The 23651-nt window shown below is 45.7% G+C and overlaps 1 protein-coding gene across 1 annotated transcript; it reads left to right on the top strand.

The window, feature by feature from the left end:
• The first annotated feature begins 7060 nt into the window (after positions 1-7060).
• Positions 7061-22078, top strand: MANSC4 (MANSC domain containing 4). Its single transcript, XM_082252783.1, has 4 exons — positions 7061-7189; positions 15626-15889; positions 18905-19039; positions 21272-22078. The coding sequence occupies exons 2-4, from the start codon at positions 15652-15654 to the stop codon at positions 21985-21987; spliced, it is 1089 nt and encodes a 362-aa protein (XP_082108909.1). The 5' UTR covers positions 7061-7189; positions 15626-15651; the 3' UTR covers positions 21988-22078.
• The last annotated feature ends 1573 nt before the right edge of the window (positions 22079-23651 follow it).

The raw sequence follows: 23651 nt of genomic DNA, 5'->3' as shown, positions 1-23651 counted from the left end.
GCCTTTCTGGATTCCGGTTCAGCCGGTAACTTCATCGACGCCTCGCTGGTGAACAAGTTCCACATCCCTGTGGTTCGTTTACTGAAGCCCATCTTCATCTCCACAGTTAATGGAGAGAGACTCGACGGTATGGTGCAGTTCCGTACAGAACCCCTCCAGATGGACATCGGAGTCCTGCATTCTGAGCGATTGGAGTTTTTTGTGTTACCCCATTGCACCTCAGAACTCCTCTTGGGTCTGCCCTGGCTCCAGCGCCATTGTCCAGTTCTGGATTGGACCTCCGGAGAGGTTCGAAGCTGGGGTTCGGCTTGTTTCGGCAGATGTCTCAAGTCGGTACGAGTCAAGTCTGCACCTGTTATTTCTCCTCCTCCCGGTCTGCCTGAACCATATGCAGATTTTCCACACGTTTTTTGCAAGAAACAGGCGGAGGTGTTGCCTCCACATAGGCCATATGACTGCCCCATTGACTTGCAACCTGGCACTACACCGCCTAGGGGAAGAATCTATCCTCTCTCCCCTCCAGAGACTCTAGCCATGTCAGAGTATATCCTGGAGAGCCTGCAGAGAGGGTTTATCAGGAAATCCTCTTCTCCTGCCGGAGCAGGATTCTTCTTTGTTGCGAAGAAGGACGGTACCCTTAGGCCTTGCATAGACTTTCGGGGTCTCAACAGCATTACTGTAAAGAACCGTTACCCTCTTCCCCTGATTACGGAACTCTTTGACCGGTTACAAGGCGCCAAGTACTTCACCAAGTTGGATCTCAGAGGGGCCTATAACCTTATTCACATCCGAGAGGGTGACGAGTGGAAGACGGCTTTTAACACCCGAGACGGGCATTTTGAGTACTTAGTCATGCCTTTCGGGCTCTGTAACGCTCCAGCGGTCTTCCAGGAGTTCGTTAACGACATTTTCCGAGACCTGCTCTATACCTGTGTCGTGGTCTGTTTGGATGACATCCTCATCTTCTCTACTAACTTGGATCAACACCGTGCTCATGTACTCTCCCGTCTCAGAAAGAACCGTCTCTACGCTAAATTTGAAAAGTGTTTGTTCGACCGTACCAGCCTTCCCTTCCTGGGCTACATCATTTCTGCCAAGGGACTACAAATGGATCCTGCCAAACTGTCTGCCATCCTGGACTGGCCTCGTCCCTCTGGCCTTAAGGCCATCCAGCGATTCCTCGGATTCGCAAACTATTATAGACAGTTCATCCCGCATTACTCCACCCTTGTGGCACCAATTGTAGCCCTAACCAAGAAGGGGGCTAACCCGAAATCTTGGCCGCCCCAGGCCGAGAAGGCCTTCAGCGCTCTTAAGTCTGCCTTTGCCACCGCCCCAGTTCTGTCCAGACCGGATCCTACTAAGCCGTTCTACCTGGAAGTAGACGCTTCCTCTGTTGATGCTGGTGCTTTGCTCATGCAAAAGACTACGAGAGGCAAGTCGGTTACTTGCGGGTTTTTCTCTAAGACTTTCTCTCCCGCTGAAAGAAATTATTCTATTGGGGATAGAGAATTACTCGCCATCAAGCTGGCCTTGGAAGAGTGGCGGCATTTACTGGAAGGATCGGTACATCCCGTGAACATCTACACGGATCATAAAAATTTATCTTACCTCCAGTCTGCTCAGAGACTAAATCCCCGCCAAGCTCGCTGGTCTCTATTTTTTGCCAGATTTAACTTCCGGATCCACTTTCGTCCAGCGAGCAAGAACCTCAGGGCCGATGCCCTCTCTCGTTCGTCTGATGTCACAGGAGAGGAAGTCAAGCCACAGCACATTGTGCCCCCAGAATGTCTGGTCACTGTGGCACCTATAGACTTGCGTAACCTCCCTCCCGGAAAGACCTATGTTTCTCCCCGTCTTCGCCTAAAGGTTCTTAAGTGGGGACATTCTTCTCTTCTCGCAGGACATCCTGGCGTCCGAAAGACTCTACAACTTATCTCCAGGAGATATTGGTGGCCATCCTTGGAGAAGGACATCTCTGAATTTGTACAGTCCTGCTCTGTATGTGCCAGAGACAAAACCCCTCGCCAAAGACCCGCCGGCTTTCTCCAGCCACTTCCCATACCAGAGACCCCTTGGTCCAATATCGCGATGGAGTTTGTTACGGACCTACCACCATCTCACGAGAAAACGATAATTTGGGTCGTCGTAGATCGCTTCTCGAAGATGGCGCACTTCATCCCGTTGCCAGCCTTACCATCCGCACCTCAGTTGGCCAAGCATTTCCTCCGACACATCTTCCGGTTACACGGCCTGCCTTCACATATTGTCTCCGATAGAGGAGTCCAGTTTGTGTCCAAGTTCTGGAGGGCTCTCTGTGGACGGCTTAAAATCAAGCTGGATTTCTCTTCTTCATACCACCCCCAAACCAACGGACAAGTAGAACGGGTCAATCAAATCTTGGGCGACTACCTTCGCCACTTCGTTTCCTCCCGTCAAGACGATTGGGTCGACCTCCTCCCATGGGCGGAGTTCTCCTATAACCACAAAGACTCTTCCGCCACCAACAAGTCTCCCTTCTTCGTGGTTTACGGTCGTCATCCTCTGCCTCCTCTGCCGTTATCCTCCTCCTCCGGTGTACCTGCAGTGGATGACCTGGTGCAAGACTTTTCTGCCATCTGGCGTGAGACGCGCCTGTCCCTCTTACAGGCCTCATCCCGCATGAAAATCCAAGCGGACAAGAAACGTCGGTCTCCTCCTGTCCTGGTTCCTGGGGACAGAGTTTGGCTCTCCTCCAAGTACGTCCGCTTCAGGGTTCCTAGTTACAAGCTTGGTCCTCGTTATTTGGGACCCTACAAGGTCAAGAAGAGGATCAATCCTGTGTGTTACCAACTCCATCTCCCTCCCTTAAAATTCCCAACTGTTTTCATGTCTCCCTCCTCAAGCCTGCGGTCTTTAATCGCTTTTCCCCCAAGAATCTTCCTCCCACGCCTGTATCCGGTACCTCGGATGTCTTCTCCTTTCAGGAGATATTGGCCTCTAAATTGGTCAGGGGGAGAAGATATTTTTTGGTGGACTGGGAGGGCTGCGGTCCTGAAGAGAGATCCTGGGAGCCAGAGGAGAATATCTTGGACCGTAATCTCATCCTCAGGTTTCTGGGTACCAAAAAGAGGGGGAGACCAAAGGGGGGGTACTGTAACACTGAGCGCTCCGGTCCCTGCTTCTGGACCGGAGCGCTCGCAGCGTTCATTCCAGATCCACTCACCTGTGCCCGCTCCGGCTCCCTCCTCCGCTCCCCGCTCACATGGTTCCCGGAGTGCGCGCCCCTGCACCATAGGGCGCGCGCGCGCAGGTCGTTTGAAATTTAAGGGGCCTGTGCACCAGTAATTGGTGCCTGGTCCAAACCTCCCTTCCTGTTTCCTGTGACCTGTGACCTGTTTCCTGTTTCCTGTGACCTGTTTCCTGTGACCTGTTTCCTGTTTCCTGTTTCCTATATAAGTGATCTGCCCCTTCCAGCCATTGCCGGATCTTTGTTGCCTTGTTGCCTTAGTGAAAGCGTTATTTGTGTAATCCTTTGCCTGTTGCTGAACCCTTTGCTAACGACTATCGCCTCTGAACCTGTGCTGCCTGCCCTGACCTTTGCTACGTCTGACTACGCCTCTGCCTGTCCCTTTTGTACTACGCCTATATCAGCAGTCGGTGAGGTTGAGCCGCTACCAGAGGACACGACCTGGTAGTTACCGCCGCAGCAAGCCCATCCCGCCTTGCGGCGGGCTCTGGTGAAAACCAGTAACTACTTAGAACCGATCCTCCGGTACGGTCCACGCCAATCCCTCACTGACACAGCGGATCCACTCCCTGCACCGCTCCTGCTACCAGTCCGGACCCTGACACTCATAGTTGTTCCTGTTAGGTCTAGGTGGGTGTTCGTAACCATCCCTGGTAGGTCAGGTAGGCCTGAATGGCATATCTCTGGGTGTTCTGGGAGCTGGTGTTTCAGGTTCATCCTCCACCTAGTTTCCTCACCTGCACGTCTGAATTGGTCCACATCAAGACTAGTCACCTTCATTTGCTGGGATTCCACATCAGCATCAATTTTTTGGACTTTATAATCATATTTATCTGACCACTCCAGTCACCTTTTCTCTAGTGATATTGCTAACGTTATTGCACTAATATCCTTTGTTGCACTAGTCACCTGTATCATTACAGCATTTAATAATCACATTGCACTTTGATATATATAATTTTAATATATATATATTTTTTTTTATACCCACCGTCCTTATTCACTTCTAGTCACCTGATACATATTCACACCTAATTTATGGTAGTTTTCAATCTTGTATTTATTGTGCACATTATATTCACTACCACCTCCATACTGCCTCAAGATTTTAGCAGTTTTACTTTCTCCACTTGCACTTTATAACACTTTTTCCATGTATTTGATGTCAGAGTTCTTGTGCTTATTTTGCATTTTTATTTTGCATATTGTTCTGTTATATTTGGTCTACCGTGTATATTATATTAGGCAGCGCCAATTACCCCCCCCCCCCCCTCTTATCAGTTCTTGTATATCTCTATTGAGTTATACTTTGGAGGTAGGCAGCAGCCCATTACATATTGACAAATCTTTATCCTTAGCGCGGATTTATACCTTCTCTTTTCATCTTCTTTTATATGGTGGCGACGATTTGTGGTGGCTGTTTAGGGCCGGCCCTGGTTATATCAGCTTCTTGGATATATACATCCTTCAGTGTTTTGGGGTTCCTGTGCCTGTGCCTGCAAGGTTGATCCTATTGGGATATCGGAGCTGAGACAGGCCATTAATTACAGGCTCAATAATTATTAATTTCTGGTAAGCAGAACACTTACTGGTGGTGAACTCAGCACGTCTGGTGTTAATACTTGGATCTAAACTCTTCTTCACTGGAGTCTTGGGACTATTTGGACTATTTAGAGAATATATTTTTTTTACACTTGGCTTAGTTTGTTTACAAATGTTTATGTTGTAATATAATTCAATATATTTACACATCATATTTATTATTATAGTTTGATTTAATCACATTTATCTTTACTCACTCAGCGCAGCTTGTTTATATTTATTTGATTGTTTGGTGCTATCACACTGGAAGCTGCAGCTCTGTATTTATGTTTTTTTTCACATCAGCACGGTTATTGGTTTTTGATATGGTGCAGGAGATGCAGGGGTTGCGGACATGGTGCAGGAGATGTAGAGGCTGAGGGCATGGTGCAGGAGATGCAGGGGCTGCGGACATGGTGCAGCAGAGGCTGCGGACATGGTGCAGGAGATGCATGGGCTGCGGACATGGTGCAGGAGATGCAGGGGCTGCAGGCATGGTGCAGGAGATGCAGGGGTTGCGGGCATGGTACAGGAGATGCAGGGGCTGCGGACATGGTACAGGAGATGCAGGGGTTGCGGGCATGGTGCAGGAGATGCAGGGTTTGTGGGCATGGTGCAGGAGATGCAGGGTTTGTGGGCATGGTGCAGGAGATGCAGGGGCTGCGGGCATGGTGCAGAAGATGCAGGGGCTGTGGGCATGGTGCAAGAGATGCAGGGGCTGCGGGCATAGTGCAAGACATGCAGGAGCTGCGAGCATGCTGCAGAAGATGCAGGGGCTCCGATTATGGTGTAGGAGATGCAGGGGCTGCAGGTATGGTGCAGGAGATGCAGGGGTTGCGGGCATGGTGCAGGAGATTCAGGGGTTGCGGGCATGGTGCAGGGGCTGCAGACATGGTACAGGAGATGCAGGGGTTGCGGGCATGGTGCAGGAGATGCAGGGGCTGAAGACATGGTGCAGGAGATGCAGGGGCTGTGGGCATGGTATTAGCAGCCCCAGGGCAGGGGGACTTGCCGACCTACCGGGAAACTTCCCGGTATCCCGGAAGGCCAGTCCAGCCCTGGTTAGTGAGGTCTGCTCGTTGTGCTCAGAGTGAAACTCATTCTGTCTAGAGAGTGTTTCACACTGGTCAAATAGGGAGGCATGTTGGACAGTGGGAGGAAACCTGACAAATGGGTGCATGGGCTTTGATACAGTCCTGATGATTGGCAGAGGGAAAGTCGCCTCGTGCATGTTGGGATACTGTAAAAACCCCATCTACACTTGTGGCAGTGTGGATTAACAGCCTGGCTGTTCCTGATCACTAAAGAAGTTCTGAAGAAAGAGGTCCTCAACTATGTGAATAGTTCAGTTGGAGTATCCCCCACTATTCCCTTCTCCTATCCCAATTACAAAAGAAACAACAAAAAACCAACACCCCTAGACTGTTTTTTTTCTGTGAAGAGCCAACAGGAGCACGGAGGGATTCAGGAACTTTATCTAATTATATCCGTGTGTTGGTACCCAGGGGAGCCTGCAGAGTCAATATCCAGCAGTCCTTGTGAGGACAGTGCTACACAAGATACACATGTAAGTGTATTCTACCTTGAATCTTTGTGCGCTTTGTGTATTTCTTTCAGATCTGTGCAGTATTCCAGTGTGAACCTTTGTGTAGGAGCTTCCTATAATAAAGACCAGTCACTGCTGCTCTCTCTACTTGTGCAGGGTGGCTGGTCTCGTCTCCACCCCTTTCTCTGGTTTTCTGCAGGCCTGTAGTGGGTGGAGCCTGCTGGGCCCCTCCCTTAGTTCTGCTCTCTGCATAGACTATGTACAGCCCAGTGATGATGTCACTGCTACTTTAACAAAGTGATATCTGTTTTGAAAAAGCATTTGGTTTACAGTATATCCTCTGTGGTTATAGGGGAATATATTTAAATTAATATTTTTGAGCCTAGATTTAAAAGTTTACACCTTCTTCAATACGGGAAAAAATAAGTATCAAGCAACAAGATAGGAAATATCCAGATACTTAAAAATCTGAATCATATGCACCTTGACGCCTTATTGGCACCCAGAAACACACACCCTTGTTTTTTTTCATTACATCGGCATTAAAAGATTATTATAATAATTAAAAAAGGCAGCAGTACAGTTTCAAATTCCTCAGTCTGGTTTCTTTTAAAGTGACAGCCAATCCTCAGTCAGCTCCCCCCCCCCCCCTTCTTCCCCCTTCCTTCCCAGGTATCAGTATTTCAACCTGTGCAGAGCAGAGGACAGGACTGTGTGATGGGGGGAGAGAGGAGACAGACGTGGGCAACTCTCAAGACAGAGAGACGGAAAACATTTTCCTGCAGCCAAGAGGCATCATGATCCACAGCCGGGAGAGCGACCTCCGGACACAGGTAAGTGAGGACACTCGGATAGTATTATACTGTACAGTTAAGGGTAATGCAGTGTTCATGTGCCATCGTACGACGCTGCCAGAAAACTCTACTGAGCAAGATTAAAACTAAAATCCACAATAAACCCAAGCTCTGATGAAGGGGGGGGGGGTGCCTGCATGACCCCCGAGAAACTTATGGGCTGGTAACAAAAATTCATAGTTGGACTAATCCTTACAGCTTGGTGCTCTAATCATTCCTCTCCATAAAAATTACACAGAGTAAGGAAATCCCACATGGACACCCAACAAACACAAAGCCACATAAGTAGAAAAAAAGATGCATTTAGATGTTCACAGAAGATAGTTTTGCACGCATCAAAACGCAGCACTATAGTAATCAATGAGCCCAAAGACACAGCTGTGTTTACATACAAAAATGTGCGGTAGGTTTAGCTTGCAGAAAAACGATTGGGAGACAGCGGCAGATTTTACACGTATAAAGGTGAGTACTTTAGGTGGCTAATTTACGCAGGATCTTCTAGCTCTACCAGCAAGCACCTTTCTTTAACCACTTGACCCCCGGAAGATTTACCCCCCTTCAGGACTAGGCCATTTTTTGCGATACGGCACTGCGTTACTTTAACAGACAATTGCGCGGTCGTGCAACGCTGTACCCAAATAAAATTGATGTCCTTTTTTTTCCCCACAAATAGAGCTTTCTTTTGGTGGTATTTGATCACCTCTGCGGTTTTTAATTTTTTGCACTATAAACAAAAAAAAAGGCTGACAATTTTGAAACAAAAAAAAAATTTTTTTTTTTACTTTCTGCTATTATTTTTATTATACAGTAAACCCCCGCTCCATCGCGGTTCAGTTTTTGCAGTCCCGGTATATTGCGGTTTTTTTTGTAATGTTATTTTACTATATAAATCATTAAAAATTAAATATTTTTGTGTTTTCCATAGCTCTTGCTATGTCTCTCAGTATCTTTTATGTTTTTAAATGAGTTTCTATTGTTTTAAAAGTGTGTTTAAAGACCTTAAAATGCTTTTACACGTACAGTGACAGTAAAAAAAACATGCCTACAATGCATTTCAATAGGGTTTTTCTTCTTCGCGGATTTTCACTTTTCGCGGCTGGGTCCGGAACGTAACCCGCAATGGAGGGGGGTTTACTGTACAGGATTTGTATAGCGCCAACAGTTTGCGCAGTGCTTTACAACATGAGGGCAGACAATACAGCTACAATACAATTCAATACAGGAGGAATCAGAGGGCCCTGCTCGTTAGAGCTATAAAACATATCCAATAAAAATCAAATTTCTTCATAAATTTAGACCAATATGTATTCTGCTTCATATTTTTGATAAAAAAAATCCCAATAGGCTTATAATAATTGGTTTGCGCAAAAGTTATAGCGTTTACAAACTATGGGATATATTTATGGAATTTTTATTTATTTTTTACTAGTAATGGCTACTTTATTGGTTGAACTAGACAGACTTGTGTCTTTTTTCAGCCAGACTAACTATGTAACGGCGGCGATCAGCGACTTAATGGCCATACACACTATAAGATTTTCTGAAGACTTTTTCCTTCAGATTTACCTTTTCTATGTAGTGCAAGGGCCTGCCAGATTGCATACAACTTGAAAGTGTTTAGGTTTCACCTCATATTATCTGGTTTTTGGTAAATCTAGAGGAAAAAGTCTTCAGAAAATCTTATAGTGTGTATGGCCCATTATAGTGGGACACTAACTGACCCTTTTTGGGGACCAGTGACACTAATACAGTGATCAGCGCTAAATATATGCACTGTCACTGTGCTAATGTCACTAGCTAGGAATGGGGGTTAACTGTGTGCCTAGCCTGTGCTTTCTCACTGTGGGGGAGGTTCTTTTACTAGGGGAAGGCATTGATCCATGTTCCTGCTTTGAAGGAACACAGGATCAATGCCTTACCTACTGAGAGAATGGCAGTCTGCCATGTTTACATAGTTTACAGTTACATTGGTTACTTGCCTAATGATCGGCGGACATCAATGTCCGCGGTACTCGCAAATCAGCTCCCACTGTGTCTAATCACAGCAGGAGTGGGTCACCAGCAGTGCGCATGCACACCCTAGACCCAGAAGTGCAGGATCATGTACTAGGTATGTGATCCTGCGCAGGAGAGCCACCTTGCTGCCATAAATATATACAGTAAACAATCGTATATATGTATTTTCTGCATGAAAGAAAGGTTCATCCTGACAGAGCTAGACGACCCTGTGTAAAATACAAACCTAAAGACTAAAATCTGCAGATCTTTGCACATAAAATCTCCAGCTGTGTCCTACTTTTTTTTTTTTTTTTTTACATTTTTGTATGTAGACCCAGCTGTGTGTATGGGCTCATTGTTAGTGCTCTGTTTGGATGTGTACTAATTTATCTGTGGTATGCATCTAAACTAGGGATCGACTGATTATGGGGAAAGCCGATATATCGAGGGCCAATCTGCACTTTCCCCGATATATCGGAATCGTCCCCTGAGGTTACCGATATTGCCGATGTTTCGGGAAAGTGCTGTACCGAAGTGATGCCTGCAGCTAGAAGCATCACCCCGGTACCGGCGCCCATAGCAGACAATTGACTGAGAAGCCGCTCGGCTATCATTACAAGGAGCGGGAGGGGCCCCCCCCTCCCGCCGCCTTCCGCAGGCCATCCTACCTGCACGGAAGACCCGATCAAAACCGCATTCGGGTCTCCATGTATAAACTTCCGGGTACTCTGCGCCAAATTAAAAAAAGACAGCATGACAGCATTCAGAACAGCCAAACTTGGCATTTTGAATGCTTTTAAGTGCAGAGGAGGGGTTTGGGGGGTCTTTTACCTGTAAAAAAAAAAAAAAACGATACCAATATGCGATGACCAGAATATCGGTATCTGCAATAAAAAAACGATATCGGTTGATCACTAATCTAAACATAACGTTTTTTCTGCCCATTTGAATGAGCCCTTATGCAGAAAATGTGCGTATACCTGTGTGAGTGAGCCCATACAGTAATATCGGAATTCTCTAATTTGTAGCACTGAATTTTCACAACCTTCTACTTCCCGTCTTTACCACAGCATGGAAAACTGAAAATGTTCTATCAAATACTTACCGTAATTTTCCTTTCATAATGGACTCCATGGCAGCATACGTGGGTTAACCCCACCTCCACTCCCCCCTATAGGACCCCACTCCCATAAATCTTTGCTCTGAGCATTCCATAATTAGCCTATTCATGACTCTGGGGGGGGGGGGGGGGGGACTCCAGCTGTCATGGAGTCCATCAAGAAAGGAAAACTACGGTAAGTATTTGATAGGAAATTTTCAGTTTTCCTGACAGACTCCATGGCAGTATACGTATGGTAAATAACTAGCCATACACACCCAGGTGGGCAATTGCAGAACCAAAGAAAAGGGTTTAGTTGACACAGGGTTTAAACCGACAGAATTTATAAACCAAAAATTAACAGAAGATAAAGAGGCTGGCTCTACACAATAATGAGCCATAAATGTATTGATCGGGGACCACAAGGTCGCCCTACTGATTACATTGTGAACCACATGCTGCAAAGTCACCAAGGATGTGGACACACTCCTGGTCGAGTGAGCGATCACCACCCCCAAAGGCGCAAAGCCCTCGGCTCTGTGAGCCTGTCGGATGGCCCAGACAATCCATGCCACAATCGTCCTAGATGAGGCATGTTTCCCTTTGAACAGGCGTTCTGAAACCGGAAGGAAGCTCTAGCTTGTAGATATAGCTTCACAATATCTGAGAGATTCCTAGAACCAAAGGAAGGCACTGCTGCGTGTCAAACTCAGGATTCCCCGTTTACTAGACATGGGCTTTAATCAACTAAGCCACAGGGCGACCTCTCTCAACGCTAAAGGATGCAAGTTAGTACTCCAAAGGTTGGCAGAACAATTTCTTGGTTCCCATGAAAGACCGATATACCCTGGGGAATTGAGTCAAGCATAGGTAAAAGCACCGCTCGAACTGGAAGAATGTTAATAAAAGTTCTCAGTGACCAGTGAATCAATCTCTGAGGCTTTTTATGCCGACTTGATAGCCAGGAGAAAGGAGAACATGACAGAGAGACCTTTAACGGAGACAGCCCTAGAACACTCTGCTCCAATTCCCAAGAGGGAATTGAGAACATGAGGGAGATTCCATTCAGAAAACCTCCGCTTACTCTGAGGTCTGAACCTAGTTGCTCCCTTGAAGAATTGTTGGACAGGAAAAGATGCCTAGCCCTGGAAATACCTGTGAAGGCCGATAAAGCTGGCACTGGTACTCTGAAGGAGCTGATCGATAGAGCCGAGTCAAAATCCGACAGGAGGAAGCCCAGAATATTTAGAACTTCTAGATCAGTATATGATCTGTCAGCAGCAGACATGTATTGCACAGACTTTGACCAGATTCGCCCATAAACTTTGTTTGTATTAACTCTCCTAGCATTAGAGAGAGAAAGAGATGACTCTGGGGGAGCAGCCGAGGACCTCCAATCTCAAGAACCAGAACGTCAGAAGTAACAGTGCTGGACATGGATGTAGAAATGCACCCAGTGACAGAAGGTCTGGCCTGGGTTCCAGTAGCTGAACAGTGCTAGAAAGGGGAACCACGGCCTAATTGGCCAATAAGGCATCACTCCCACAACTTCTGTTCGTATAAACCTGAGGATGACCAGGACATGAAGAAATGCACAGGACCCGCTGCATTACCAATGATCCGTCAGGGCATCTGCGCCTGAAAAACCTACATATGTAGAGATGATTCCTTGTCGTCCAACTGGACTCTGGAAAGAAAGTCTGTTAGAATATTCTGGACCACAGGGAAATAAGCCTCTAAGATGTAGGCTTGATTCTTCTGAGCCCAAGACATAATTGTCCCTGCTTCCTGTAATAAAGAACAGGCTGTGAGTCCCCCCTTATCTTTTAACGTAGGAGACCGCCGTATTGTTGACTAGCCTAAGAGCACTTCATTATATGGTGAAAGGCCGGTAGGGTGCAGAAGGCTGCCCGTAGTTTCAGAATGTTCAACACAATCTTGTGAAATTGACCTATCCCTGATAGGCAGCATACCCCCCCCCCCCCCATCCCATATTGGTGGTATTGGATGATTGTGAACCAGGAAATGGGGCAATGGAATGGCAAATGAACCAGTTTCTCCATTGCAGCCACCAGGGGACTCACTCTCATGACTGAGGTTATGTAGATCAGTGGTCCTCAACTCCGGTCCTCGGGGTTAATATTAACTTGGGGAGATGCAGACTAGAATACTGCAATCACTGAACAGTAAAAGAGATCACCTGTGATGTAAATTAGTTATCTTGCAAACCTGGCCGGTTAGTGGGCCCCGAGGACCGGAGTTGAAGACCACTGATGTAGATGACCTGAATTCTGCTTCCTGGCTCCCACTGCTGGAGAAACACCTTCCGAAAAGGCAGCCTTTTCCGGAGCGTCCACTTGACCATCGGATCCGTAGACACCATAGTGTTGATCATTTTAGACACTGAAAGGCATGCTGACGGTAAGAAGACAGGGCCAGGAGTATTCTGTTCCAGAACATCAGGATCCAGAGACAACACAATGGTCCTCTTGAATATATTGAACTAAGCCCCAAGGCACACAAGAGTGGGCTCCAGGTGTCTCTTTTCCAGAATCAGCCACCAGCCGAATTTTGAGGTGCAGCTGCCCTCTGTCTTGGGACAGTAGGAGAAGAACATCCAAGTAACTATGCAGATGTATGCTCCTTGCTTTGATAAAGACCTTACCAACCAATAAGATCCTTAAAACACACAGGGTGATGTGGAAAGCCCGAATGGTAGACAAGCAAGCTGGAGATGGTCTTGACCTACGGCGAACCAAAGGAACTTGCGGAAGTCTTCTACAATGGACACATGAAAGTAAGCATCTTTAGGTCTATGGGGGGCTGCATAATGTAAAGGGGTCGATGGGGGGCTATGAAATGTAAAGGGGTCCATGGGGGGGGGGCTGTGTAATGTAAAGGGGTCCATGGGGGGGCTGTGTAATGTAAAGGGGTTCATGGAGGGCTGTTTCATGTAAAGGGGTCCATGGGGGGCACCTCTGGACCCCTTTACATAACACAGCCTCTCCCATGGACCCCTTTACATTACACAGCCCCCCCATAGACCCCTTTACATTACACAGCCCCCCATGGACCCCTTTACATTACACAGCCCCCTCATGGACCCCTTTACATTAAAAAGCCCCCCTCCATGGACCCCTTTACATTACACAGCCCCCCATGGACCCATTTACATTACACAGCCCCCCCCATTGACCCCTTTACATTACACAGACCCCCAATGGACCCCTTTACTTTACACAGCCCCCCTATGGACACCTCTGGAACCCTTTACATAACACAGCCTCTCCCATGGACCCCTTTACATTACACAGCCCCCCATAGACCCCTTTACATTACACAGCCCCCCCCATGGACCCCTTTACTTTACACAGCCCTCATGGACCCCTTTACATTACACAGCCCCCCAACTACTTATGGATCCCTTTACATTACACAGCTCCTCCTAGCTCTCCTAGCTCTCCCCCTTCCTACCTTATTTGGGCATGCTGCAGGAGAAACCGGAGAGCGGAGCAGAAGGCACTAATGCAGAATGAAACGGCAGCCCTGAATAGACAACGTGAGCTGCCAGAGTTAACTTTCCAAGGTAACAGCAGGTGATTGGTTGCTAGGGGGTCCTAGCAACCAGTCACCTGCTTGTTACCTTAGAAAGTTAACTCCGGCAGCTCGCGCTGTCTATTCAGCGCTGCTGTTTCTCTCTCTCCCGTTCTGCCTCAGTGGACACAGCTGTCGGGACTAATGCTTGGCTGGGGCTGGGTTGCTTGGCAGGTGGGGCCCCTTGGGCAAATGGGGTCCCCAAGGCAACTGCCTAGCGTGCCCATGCACTGGGAGGAGTGGAGGCGGGGTTAACCCATACGCATGTTGCCATTGAGTCTGTCAGGAAAGACATCCTTCCCCCTTCTCCTTAATTATGTTTTTGTAAAAAAAAATAAAAAATAGTGGGGATGACAGGAGAACGGGAACAACCTGCTGTATTCTTCTGCAAAATGTATTCTGAGCCCCAGATCGTTCATATTCAGAAACGCAGTTTGGTGCATTGTGGGGCAGGACTGTTAGCTTGGGGTTGGTTTGTAGTTGGCGTTGTCAGCCTTTAGCTTTAGATGGAGGGTAGATGATTTACCACCAACATCTAAGGCCTATTCACACTAACCAGGCAGTATTGCCCAAGAACAAGGCAATTTGTCCTATGTCCTAAGGTTTTACATTTCATCCCAACACATTGCAGAATTTTTGCACTGTGCATTCCATATCCCAACATGCCTCAACACATAAAATTACACAGCAAATAAAAAAAAAAGAAAAAGCAAAGGGAAAAAAAGCCAACAACGTTATCACAACGTATTGCAGTGCACGTTCACATTGCACACAAATGCATATGCTTTATGCGTTGTGCATTATGCGCTGTGTGGTGTAAATGAGTCCTTGAGAGCTGATTTTATAAAGGAGTTGGGAATGTTCACTCAGTAAATTGTATATATATTTACTTTAATTATCAAATCATGAAATTAGTAAACCTGAATTTACATTTTACCTGACTGGATAATTGAAGGGAATATTTACCTAATTTATTGAATGAACATTCCCAATTTGTTTAGTAAAATCAAACTACATACAAAGATCAAATACATATCCCAATGCTGTTTTACCTGCAAAATGGATTTGTATTTCTGTCTATCCAGTCCTGAGATTTACACAGCTCCGCCACATAGTACAGCCCTGTCTAGCAGGACAGGAGACCTGATTTTTCTCTGCTGCAGTTCAGTAACACTAAGGCTGGGTTCACACTGGGGCGACTGATAAGTCACGCTCCATTTAGTCCAATGGAACCGTTCTAATCAGAGCCACTCAAGTCGTGCTGACTTGGAAAAAGGTTCTTGCACTATTTGGGGGCAACTTCGGAGCGGCTTGCATTGACTTCTTTTAAAGAAGCCATTTGCAAGCCGTGCTGAAGTTGCGCTGTACAGGGCGGCTTCAGAGTCGTTCGACTTTGAAGCCGCCCCAGTGTGAACCGGGAATTACAAGTCTTGTTGCTCTTCCAGCCTGTGGTTGAAGAGTGAATGGAGAAGTGGCAGACCGATGACCAAATCTGTCTGTCACTGCTGCTAATCCCTCACTCAGTCTGAGCTCTGCTGTACAGGGATTGCATGAGGCTGATGCCAGGTCAGATTCAGGTACTTATGCTGCTTGCGTTGAAAATAACACCTTTTAATGATGTATTGATGAACAAAGAGCTCAATAACCTGCCTTTTATATCTGCCAGGAGTTTAGGTTTAAAACAATTTTTAAGACTGAATCTCCCCTCTTATGTCCCTCTTCAGGACCCTGTCTCTTGTACCCTTTGGACATGGCACTGAATTTGGAGTCTTCCCTCTTTCTGATCTTTTCCCTGCTGGATTTCTTACCTGAGCTGTGTATGTCCAGCGCCCTGTGCCCGCACACCACCTTCTACCATGACTGCTGGATCAGGCGGTTCCCTGGCCTCTTTCTCAGCTTTTCTGTCTCTGAGCAGCGAGGTGCCCGGGTACTTCAGAAGCACCCAGAACGCTCTGCCCACCTCTGCAGCCGCAAGTGCTGTGACCAAGGTGAGAAACCTTCTGTAATAATTATAAGATGTGAAAAACATTCCTATCCTCACCTTGTTTTTTTCACCTGAATAAGATGTGCATTGATCATGTAGTTTTATGGTGTCATTTTTTTGTACTGTATACGCACCCTAAAGTTGAATAAATCATCACATTCCTGTGTCTGCAGTTTCAGTTTGTATTGAAATGGCATGGCACTGCACAGGTTAATGCATACCCTTTGTCTGTAGTGTGAGACCTGACACTTCCTGTGAAGAGACATATCCCACAATCCCTGGGTCTCTTAGTCTAGCACTGGTGCAGGTGAGAGCTGGACAGTAATTAGATCTGAGACAGACACAAGCAGGCACAGTGTTCTCCAACACACAGAGAACTCATTTGCAGTTTGGAGCTGATGTGTTTTATCATATTAACACTCCAACATTTGTAATGCATGTGAATCCACCTCGGTGCTGCATGCAGCCCAAAGAAGTGGATGCACACACAGCAACATGCATTGCATGACCCAAGGAAAGGAATTTTTCTTGGCCCATTGGTGCATAGGGACAAGTAAACTGAATAAATGCATGGACATAGGGTGATTGATCAGCCATGACACTTCAAACTGCAGCCACAGCATGTGAGCCCATTATTACATAGTAAGGCAAACAAACAACATGGGTCGTATAACTACATTCAGATTTCAATGAAAACATTTGAAAATGTACAATCAACATTTCTGTGTATCAAATCACTTTGAAAGCGCAGATATTATTCTGTAAAAGTAGCAGTGATATCATCGCTGTGCAGAGCCTGTGCAGAAAGCAGAGCTGTGGGAAGGACCCAACAGGTCCCACCCACTATAAGCTGCCTGCAGAAAACTATAAGAGGGGTGGAGTCCAGACCAGTCACCCTGTACAAGAAGAGAGAGCAGCAGTGAGTGGGCTTTATTACAGGAAGCTCCTACACAGAGGGAAAGTTTCACACTGGATTACTGCACAGATCTGGAAGAAATACACAAAACACACCAAGATTCAATTAATAATACACATGCCTCTTGTATATAGACAATAATTGCTTACACCAGACCTGCTTTTCTCCTCATACAAGTCAACGGGAATTCAAAATGACTCAGTTTAGGAGGTCAATTGCAGTCAAATGAAGGTAAACTGCAGCTTAAGAGATGATCAATTGCAGGTCAGGAGCATCTGTGATGGCACTCCGAAGCATCTCAAACACAAGCTGAATGCACACTGCATGTGACCATCTACACAAGTCCTTATGCCTAATGCACATAGACAGGGGCGTAACTACAGGGGTTGCAATTGCAACCGGGCCCCATGCCCCAGGGGGCCTGTGCGGCTCCCCTGTACACCTAGATAGAAGGGGCGGTGAGGGCACCATATAGAGAAATCACCGTCCTCTTTTTTCCTCCTGTAGCTGCAGGAGGAAAATGGAGGAGATTGGTTCCTCTGTATGCTGCCCCCGCCACTCCTCCTATCCAGTTCACTTGTGTTCTGCTGTCTCTGGGCCCCTGTGTGCTCCCCTGGTCCCCCCCCCCCCCCCCACACACACACACTGCTCCCTATCTTCTCCTGCCGGCTGCTGCAGGGGATGTGTCACAATAGAGAACCAGGAAAGGGGGTTGGTAAATATGTAATTTACCAGCTCCTTCCTTTTCTGAATGGACAGAGTCATAGTCATTGACATTGTAAAAAAATAAAATAAAATGATAAAAAATAATACAATTAAAATACCAAAAAATCAAAACTACTGACACCAGTGGGTGAACTTCCAGGATTACAAAGGTCACACTAGCGACCGGGCCCTGGCATTCCACCACCGTGGGGAGGCCCCAAGATGGCAGGAAGGGGGCCCACTGCAGAACTTGTGAAAAGGTCCTGCTGCAGGACTGTAAAAAAAGGGCCCCGCAACGAGAGTAAAGGGCCCCAGGAAGAGCCCCAGGCTTGAAGGGAAGGGCCCTGGCCAGGGGTCCGGGGGGCCCTTCATGGTTTCTTGCACCAGGGCCCTGAAAGTTCTAGTTACGCCTCTGCACATAGACATATTATACTTTAATCATTGTTCCATTTCGAATCCTTTCTAAAAGAAACAGGAAATTAAGTTGCAGCAAAAGGAAGGTATTTTTTCCATATGAATGTTAATGGTACTTGTTTAAGCTGCAACATGCTGCTGGATTCAGTCTCTTTAAAATGCACATGTGAAAAATGACAGTCATTTTTCATTCAGTCTTATTTTAATCCTTTAAGGGCTCATTCAGATGGGCGATCTGACCCATCCTCTGATCTGAGCTGCTATCAGCTGCGTGTAAATCCACCTCGGAGCTGTGTGTTGGCAGCCCATAGAAGTGGATGCACACATAGCTGCTGCACAGACATAATCGCATGTCAAAATTTGACAAGTGGGCAGAAGCGGGTTCTGAATTCGGATCCATGCACCTGGTCATAACTGAATGTTAAATTTTGACATATGTGCAGCTGCTGAATCTGCACCCAAGCAACCAAGAAAGTGCCTGAAAGCAGATGCAAGAAACTACTGGGATTGTTTAAAGTGTATTTAAAGCAAAACTGTTTCTTTGTTTTGGACATAATAAGGAATTGTTAGAACCCCTGCAAGGTTTTGCCTATTTTCCATTTGAAAAGATTTCCCTTTAGTTGATGGCTTGGTGATACAAGTGAGAGGAAATCTCCTCAACATTAAAGAAATGACAGTTGTCACCAGAAAAGGTGTCCACAAGGTAAATATGCCCAGCGAGGGAAGAGGCAGCATTAAAAATTTGACAGGGGTTCTAATCTCTCATCACTCCATACAAAGAACTGTGAAAAAGAAAAATGATGGAAGAACTTATATATTTGGTATTTTTTTTTTTTTATTGATTTTCATTATGCAATTAGTAAAAAAAGGCCTTCTCTGATGCAGATGGCACAGAAGATGGCACAAAAGTTAATTGATCTAATATGTTTCTGAATCCTGTATGTCAGCCTGAGAAGTTTTGACACCATTGTTATGTCTCTGCAGAATCTTGTAATGTCGCCGTCTTCTATACAGAGTTGAGTGCTGGGACCGTCAACTGCCACCTAGTGCACTGCCCGCATCCCGACAGCTGTCTGGTCCAGCTACATGAGCGCGGAATTCTGTTCACTGTCACAGCGGGTAAGCAAAGGGTGTTCTCATCCGCAGTCCCTCATCCATACCCAGGACTGCACCTATATGTTCCCTTTTGCACAGGCATTTAAAGTGTATGTAAAATGTAACAAAAGGGTTGAGCTCAAAGTTTGGCCTCAACAAAAGTTCAGACCAAAGTTTGGCTGTTGGGCGTTTGTCCGAGCGCTGGACTTTTTACCCATTCTGTGGCAGCTTAATTTCATTGGTTGCTAAGGAGCATCCACCACATTCCTTAGCAACCTGTGATGACACCTTTCACCATTAATTTACTGACTGGAAATCCCCAGCCCTTTAAACAACAGGGCAGGGATAGCTCTGATGTCATTGACCAAACATGGCCACATGGCTATATTTGGGCAATGACAGTGACCAAAAATGGCCATGGTCACATTTCTCAATGACATCACCCAGGGCCATCATGCATGCCTCTTTGTCTACTTTTAGTGGAGGGGCCTCCAAGATGGCAATCAGCATGAGCAGTTGATGAGATCGGTCATGTCCATTGGTCGGCGGGATTGTTTTCTTCCAGTGGGAGTTGTTCAACTTGATTGACGTGAATCTACACCACTGGATGACATAATTGATGATGGATGTACATCGTGGGACATTTTTTGTTTTTTTACATTTTTTTTACTAAACGACTTGTCAAAAAGTGTGTCTTTATTTACACAATATACAGTCAGGTCCATAAATCGACACAATTCTAAACTTTTTTTTCTTGTTTTTTTTTTTTTTCTGTGGGGTTTCCCCTTAAAATTCATACCAGACCTAAAATGATTTTGTTATATCTGTTTAGTAAGTGCAAAAATAACTATTCATCCAGAAATGCTGCTAGAAATCTTGAGTTTGTTCTATGGAATTAGAACACCTTCCCCTATATTATGGAAATGAGGAGAGGAGGAGGTGTTTTATATTGCCCTGTCCTATGGTAACAACACTACTTCTCTATTCTGTAGATGCAGTACATTGAGCATTGTCACCCTAGGGCAAGACGTGTGTTACTAACAGGATCACCAGATCAAGATAAAGGAAAAAAGGCATCAGTAAAAGTTAGGTGTGCCCAGACCCAGTAACAAGACATAAAGTAGACTACATAAAGAGTATATAAATCCTAAAAATAAGTTACTTTTATTTGCTTCCTATTGGTCTGGTAAACATATGGTTAAAAGAATTTTGTTATAATTACTTGATAAGTGCAAAAAATACCTGTTGATCTTGCCAGAAATCTTGTGAGCTGATAACATTCTGTGTTCCCTGTGCTCTTATCAGTGACATTGTTCACAGATATCTCTGTGGTCTACAGAACTTCTCCAAGGTATGTTATGGAAGGGAGGAGGTGTTCTGTAGTCTTCCTCTTGAGTGACAACACTTCTCCTCCATAAATACCATACAGTGCGTAAATTATGTCATCCTAAGACAGGAAGTGTGCTACTGGAAGGATCCCCAACTGAAAATAAGGGAGAAAAAGCCTGAAAGTAGAAAATGAATGAGGCCGCCACATCTAAAGACTGGTAGATGCAGTATACAAAATACTTGTTCTTGAGTGTAAATACACTTTAAAAAAATTTGGTCTCCTTAAAATAAAAAATTGCATGGATGTAACTCTTTATATTGACTGAGATATAAATGCATTTCTTTAAAATGTTACTAAACCCACAACAGTAAAATCAGTCTGTATATGCAGTAAAGCATGCTTGTTATACTCACTGTGGAACCTAAGGGGTTAACCCTTTACATTGTGTATGAAGGCTGTTTGATCCTGTCTCTCTGATCCTCCTCTTCTTTTACTGTCTCCAAAAAAATAAGCTGATATTTACAGAGCCAGGGGACGGGCTGCACATGCTCAGTTTGGTGTGTATTGCTAGAGAGTTTTTTTTTTTTTTTTTCTTGGGAGAGTGCATGTGATCAGCACAGGGCCAATCAGCAGCGTCCAGACAGAGGGTCAGGGGAGAATGAAAACTCCTCCTACAAGCTTTACTAGGAACTAATAAAAGTCACAAGACTGGTACAGTATATACTGCTGATGAGAAAATGTATTTTGCAGTTTAAATTTACTAAAATAATTGCATTTCCATGTTCTGTGTACTGTAGGAGACCAGATATAGTGACTGCATGGGGCCTGGGTTTAGTAACACTTTAAGCTCCTAAAATGTAAACACATTTTAATACACTTTAGCCCACACTTACTGGCCCATTCATTTTCCAAGTCTTGGCTTACAGGTGTTGATCCAGACCTGCTGGTGTTTGAAAAATTGGGTCAAGTGGACTTTAACCTACGGTCGTCTCTGAAATGGAATCCAGTGAACATATCACGGACACAGAACTCCTCCACGCCCACCTCTCCACCGGTTCATCAAACAGAGGAGCGCCATACAAACCAAGCACCTTCTCTGCCACATACTTTCCCTTCTGATTCACCTGCTGAGTCCTCCCCCCAGGAACCACCTCCTCCACTGCCCTCCCCTGCAGATTCGCCCCTCCGATCCTTCCCCCCAACTGTCACTCCACCCCAGACTCCTAACCTTGTGTCTGAGAGCTCTCAGATCTCCCCATCGGGGGACAGGTCACATTCCGGAGGGGACATTGGCACCAAAGATCTCCTGCCCTCCTCTCCACCTCTGGGCCAGCCAATGTCAGATGGTGAAAGCCCAGCCCACCTGGACAGCAGCAAACAACACCTCAATGAGACCAAGGGCCACAATGGGAGGAACCACAGCTCTGAAACAGAAGGAGAGGATTCTGGAGACCCTTCAGCTAACCTTTGGGCTCTTCCGGCCCTTATTGGTTCTACAGTGACTTTATTATGCTGTTGCTCAGGAATACTGGCACTTGGGTGTTGTCGAAGGAGACGCAGAGGGCGGTACAAGCCTGGTAGGGCTTCTAGCACTACCAGGGGGACTCTAATCAGGTGGACTCTACTTAAGGACAAGGACTGACTCCGTTGCCAAAAAGATGAGCGCTGGCCTTTGACTAATGCTCCCCCTGCTGGAAGAGTCTGCTTCTGCTACTGTAAATTATCACCTGTATGGTACATATCAGGTGTTTAAAGTGGTATAAATCCCAAAACCATATCTATAATACATTGCAATTTACTAATCCTTAGATGTGGTGGTTGCATTAGTTTTCTTTAGTTGAGTTTTCTTTCGTTGATGTTGTCATTAGTTTTCAACTGGCGATCTGGCCAGTAATACACATTCTGTATTAGACTGCCCCCACTCTGGATGAAGGAGCATAGGGGGCACCTTTGGACAGCACCATTGTTAGTCTTGGGGAGGGAGTATCAGATGCACTAGCAGATTTAGATTCACTGACAAATTGCAAACTGCAGTTACACTATCTGTCCCTGATTTTGAGGGACTATCTCTGATTTGGAGCAATGTCCCCCTGTCCCTCTTTCCTCCTCATTTGTCCATCATTTCAGCCTGATCTATATAGTTGTATATAAAATGCATTATTTATCTTGTAAAAAAAGTGTTTCCAGTGCTAAACCTTTCATACAATTTTTAAAATTTTGCATTGGTAAATTTCAAATGCCAATATAAAGGAATAATATTGGTTAAGAAAAGCACTTGTGGGCTTAACTAATCATTTTTTTTGGGTATAATTTTCCTTTAAGGGGGCGTGGCATGGGGGTATGTCCTATGCCTATATACTTTTGCTAATAGGTGTCCCTTGTTCCTATAGCAAAAAGTTAGCAGGTATGACTTACACAAGCATCCTAAGCACCCCTCTCAGTGGTAAATGGTTTGTCTCAATACTCTTAACTGATACATCTGCAGGAGAGCTTGTTCTTTTGAAAAACAACAGACTTACTGGCCAGATCACCAGGTGAAAGTAGAAGAAAGAAAGCCTAAAAAAGCAAACTAATGCAACCAGCAGAATTGTTAAGCTGCAATATAATAAATATTTGCTTTTGGGTTTAATATCGATTTAAATAAGCTTGGGTTTCCTCCAAACTCATCTGTAGCTGATCTCTGAACTTGTTCTCTTTTTCATTGTAATGAGCAGCAGGCTGGGTTATTCCTGCCCCTGGGCTCCCATAAACAAAGAGGCGGGGTGAAGACAAGCTGTTCGTTCAAGTAAAAAAGAAAAAGCGCGAGTTCAGAGTTCAGCTAGAGGTGAGTTCAGAGAATGTCTGAGCTCATCTCTATTGTTCATACATGTACAAAATGCTTCGTATTTATTTGTAGAGCTCAGATGTGTAGTCAGACCCTCAGTGTTATTTAAACCAGTTATAAAGGCTATTTTATGCTAGTAATTTCTTTTCTATGCAGACAGTTCTTAGGCTTCGTTTACATACTGGCGTATCGGATCGCAGGCAGAATCGCCGCCATTCTACCCACGATCCCGAATCATTGCAAATTGCGGGATGCCCATGCGATTCCCGTGACTTGCAATAGCACCCCAAACGCGGCGCGCGATTGTCGCCCGACGAATCGTTGTAAAATTGCGCAAACAGAATCGCAGGACGCCTGTCCCCCCAAAAAAGTACAAGAACTTCTTTTGGGTGATAGACTTCCTGCGATTTTGTTTGCGCGATTTTACCGTGACTCGTTGGGCGAGAATCGTGGCAAAATCATGCTGCGTTTGGGGTGCCATT

This window comes from Pelophylax lessonae (genome assembly GCF_965119305.1).
Source record: "Pelophylax lessonae genome assembly, chromosome: 4".
Classification (NCBI taxonomy): Eukaryota; Metazoa; Chordata; class Amphibia; order Anura; family Ranidae; genus Pelophylax; species Pelophylax lessonae.
This window is presented reverse-complemented; position numbering and strand designations above follow the sequence as displayed.

Excerpts from the sequence above, each read along its gene's own strand:
- MANSC4 (XM_082252783.1), top strand. The coding sequence starts at position 15,652 with ATGGCACTGAATTTGGAGTCTTCCCTCTTTCTGATCTTTTCCCTGCTG. Across the intron at positions 15,890-18,904 it reads CCGCAAGTGCTGTGACCAAG|AATCTTGTAATGTCGCCGTC; the intron begins GTGAGAAACCTT and ends ATGTCTCTGCAG. Across the intron at positions 19,040-21,271 it reads TCTGTTCACTGTCACAGCGG|GTGTTGATCCAGACCTGCTG; the intron begins GTAAGCAAAGGG and ends CTTGGCTTACAG.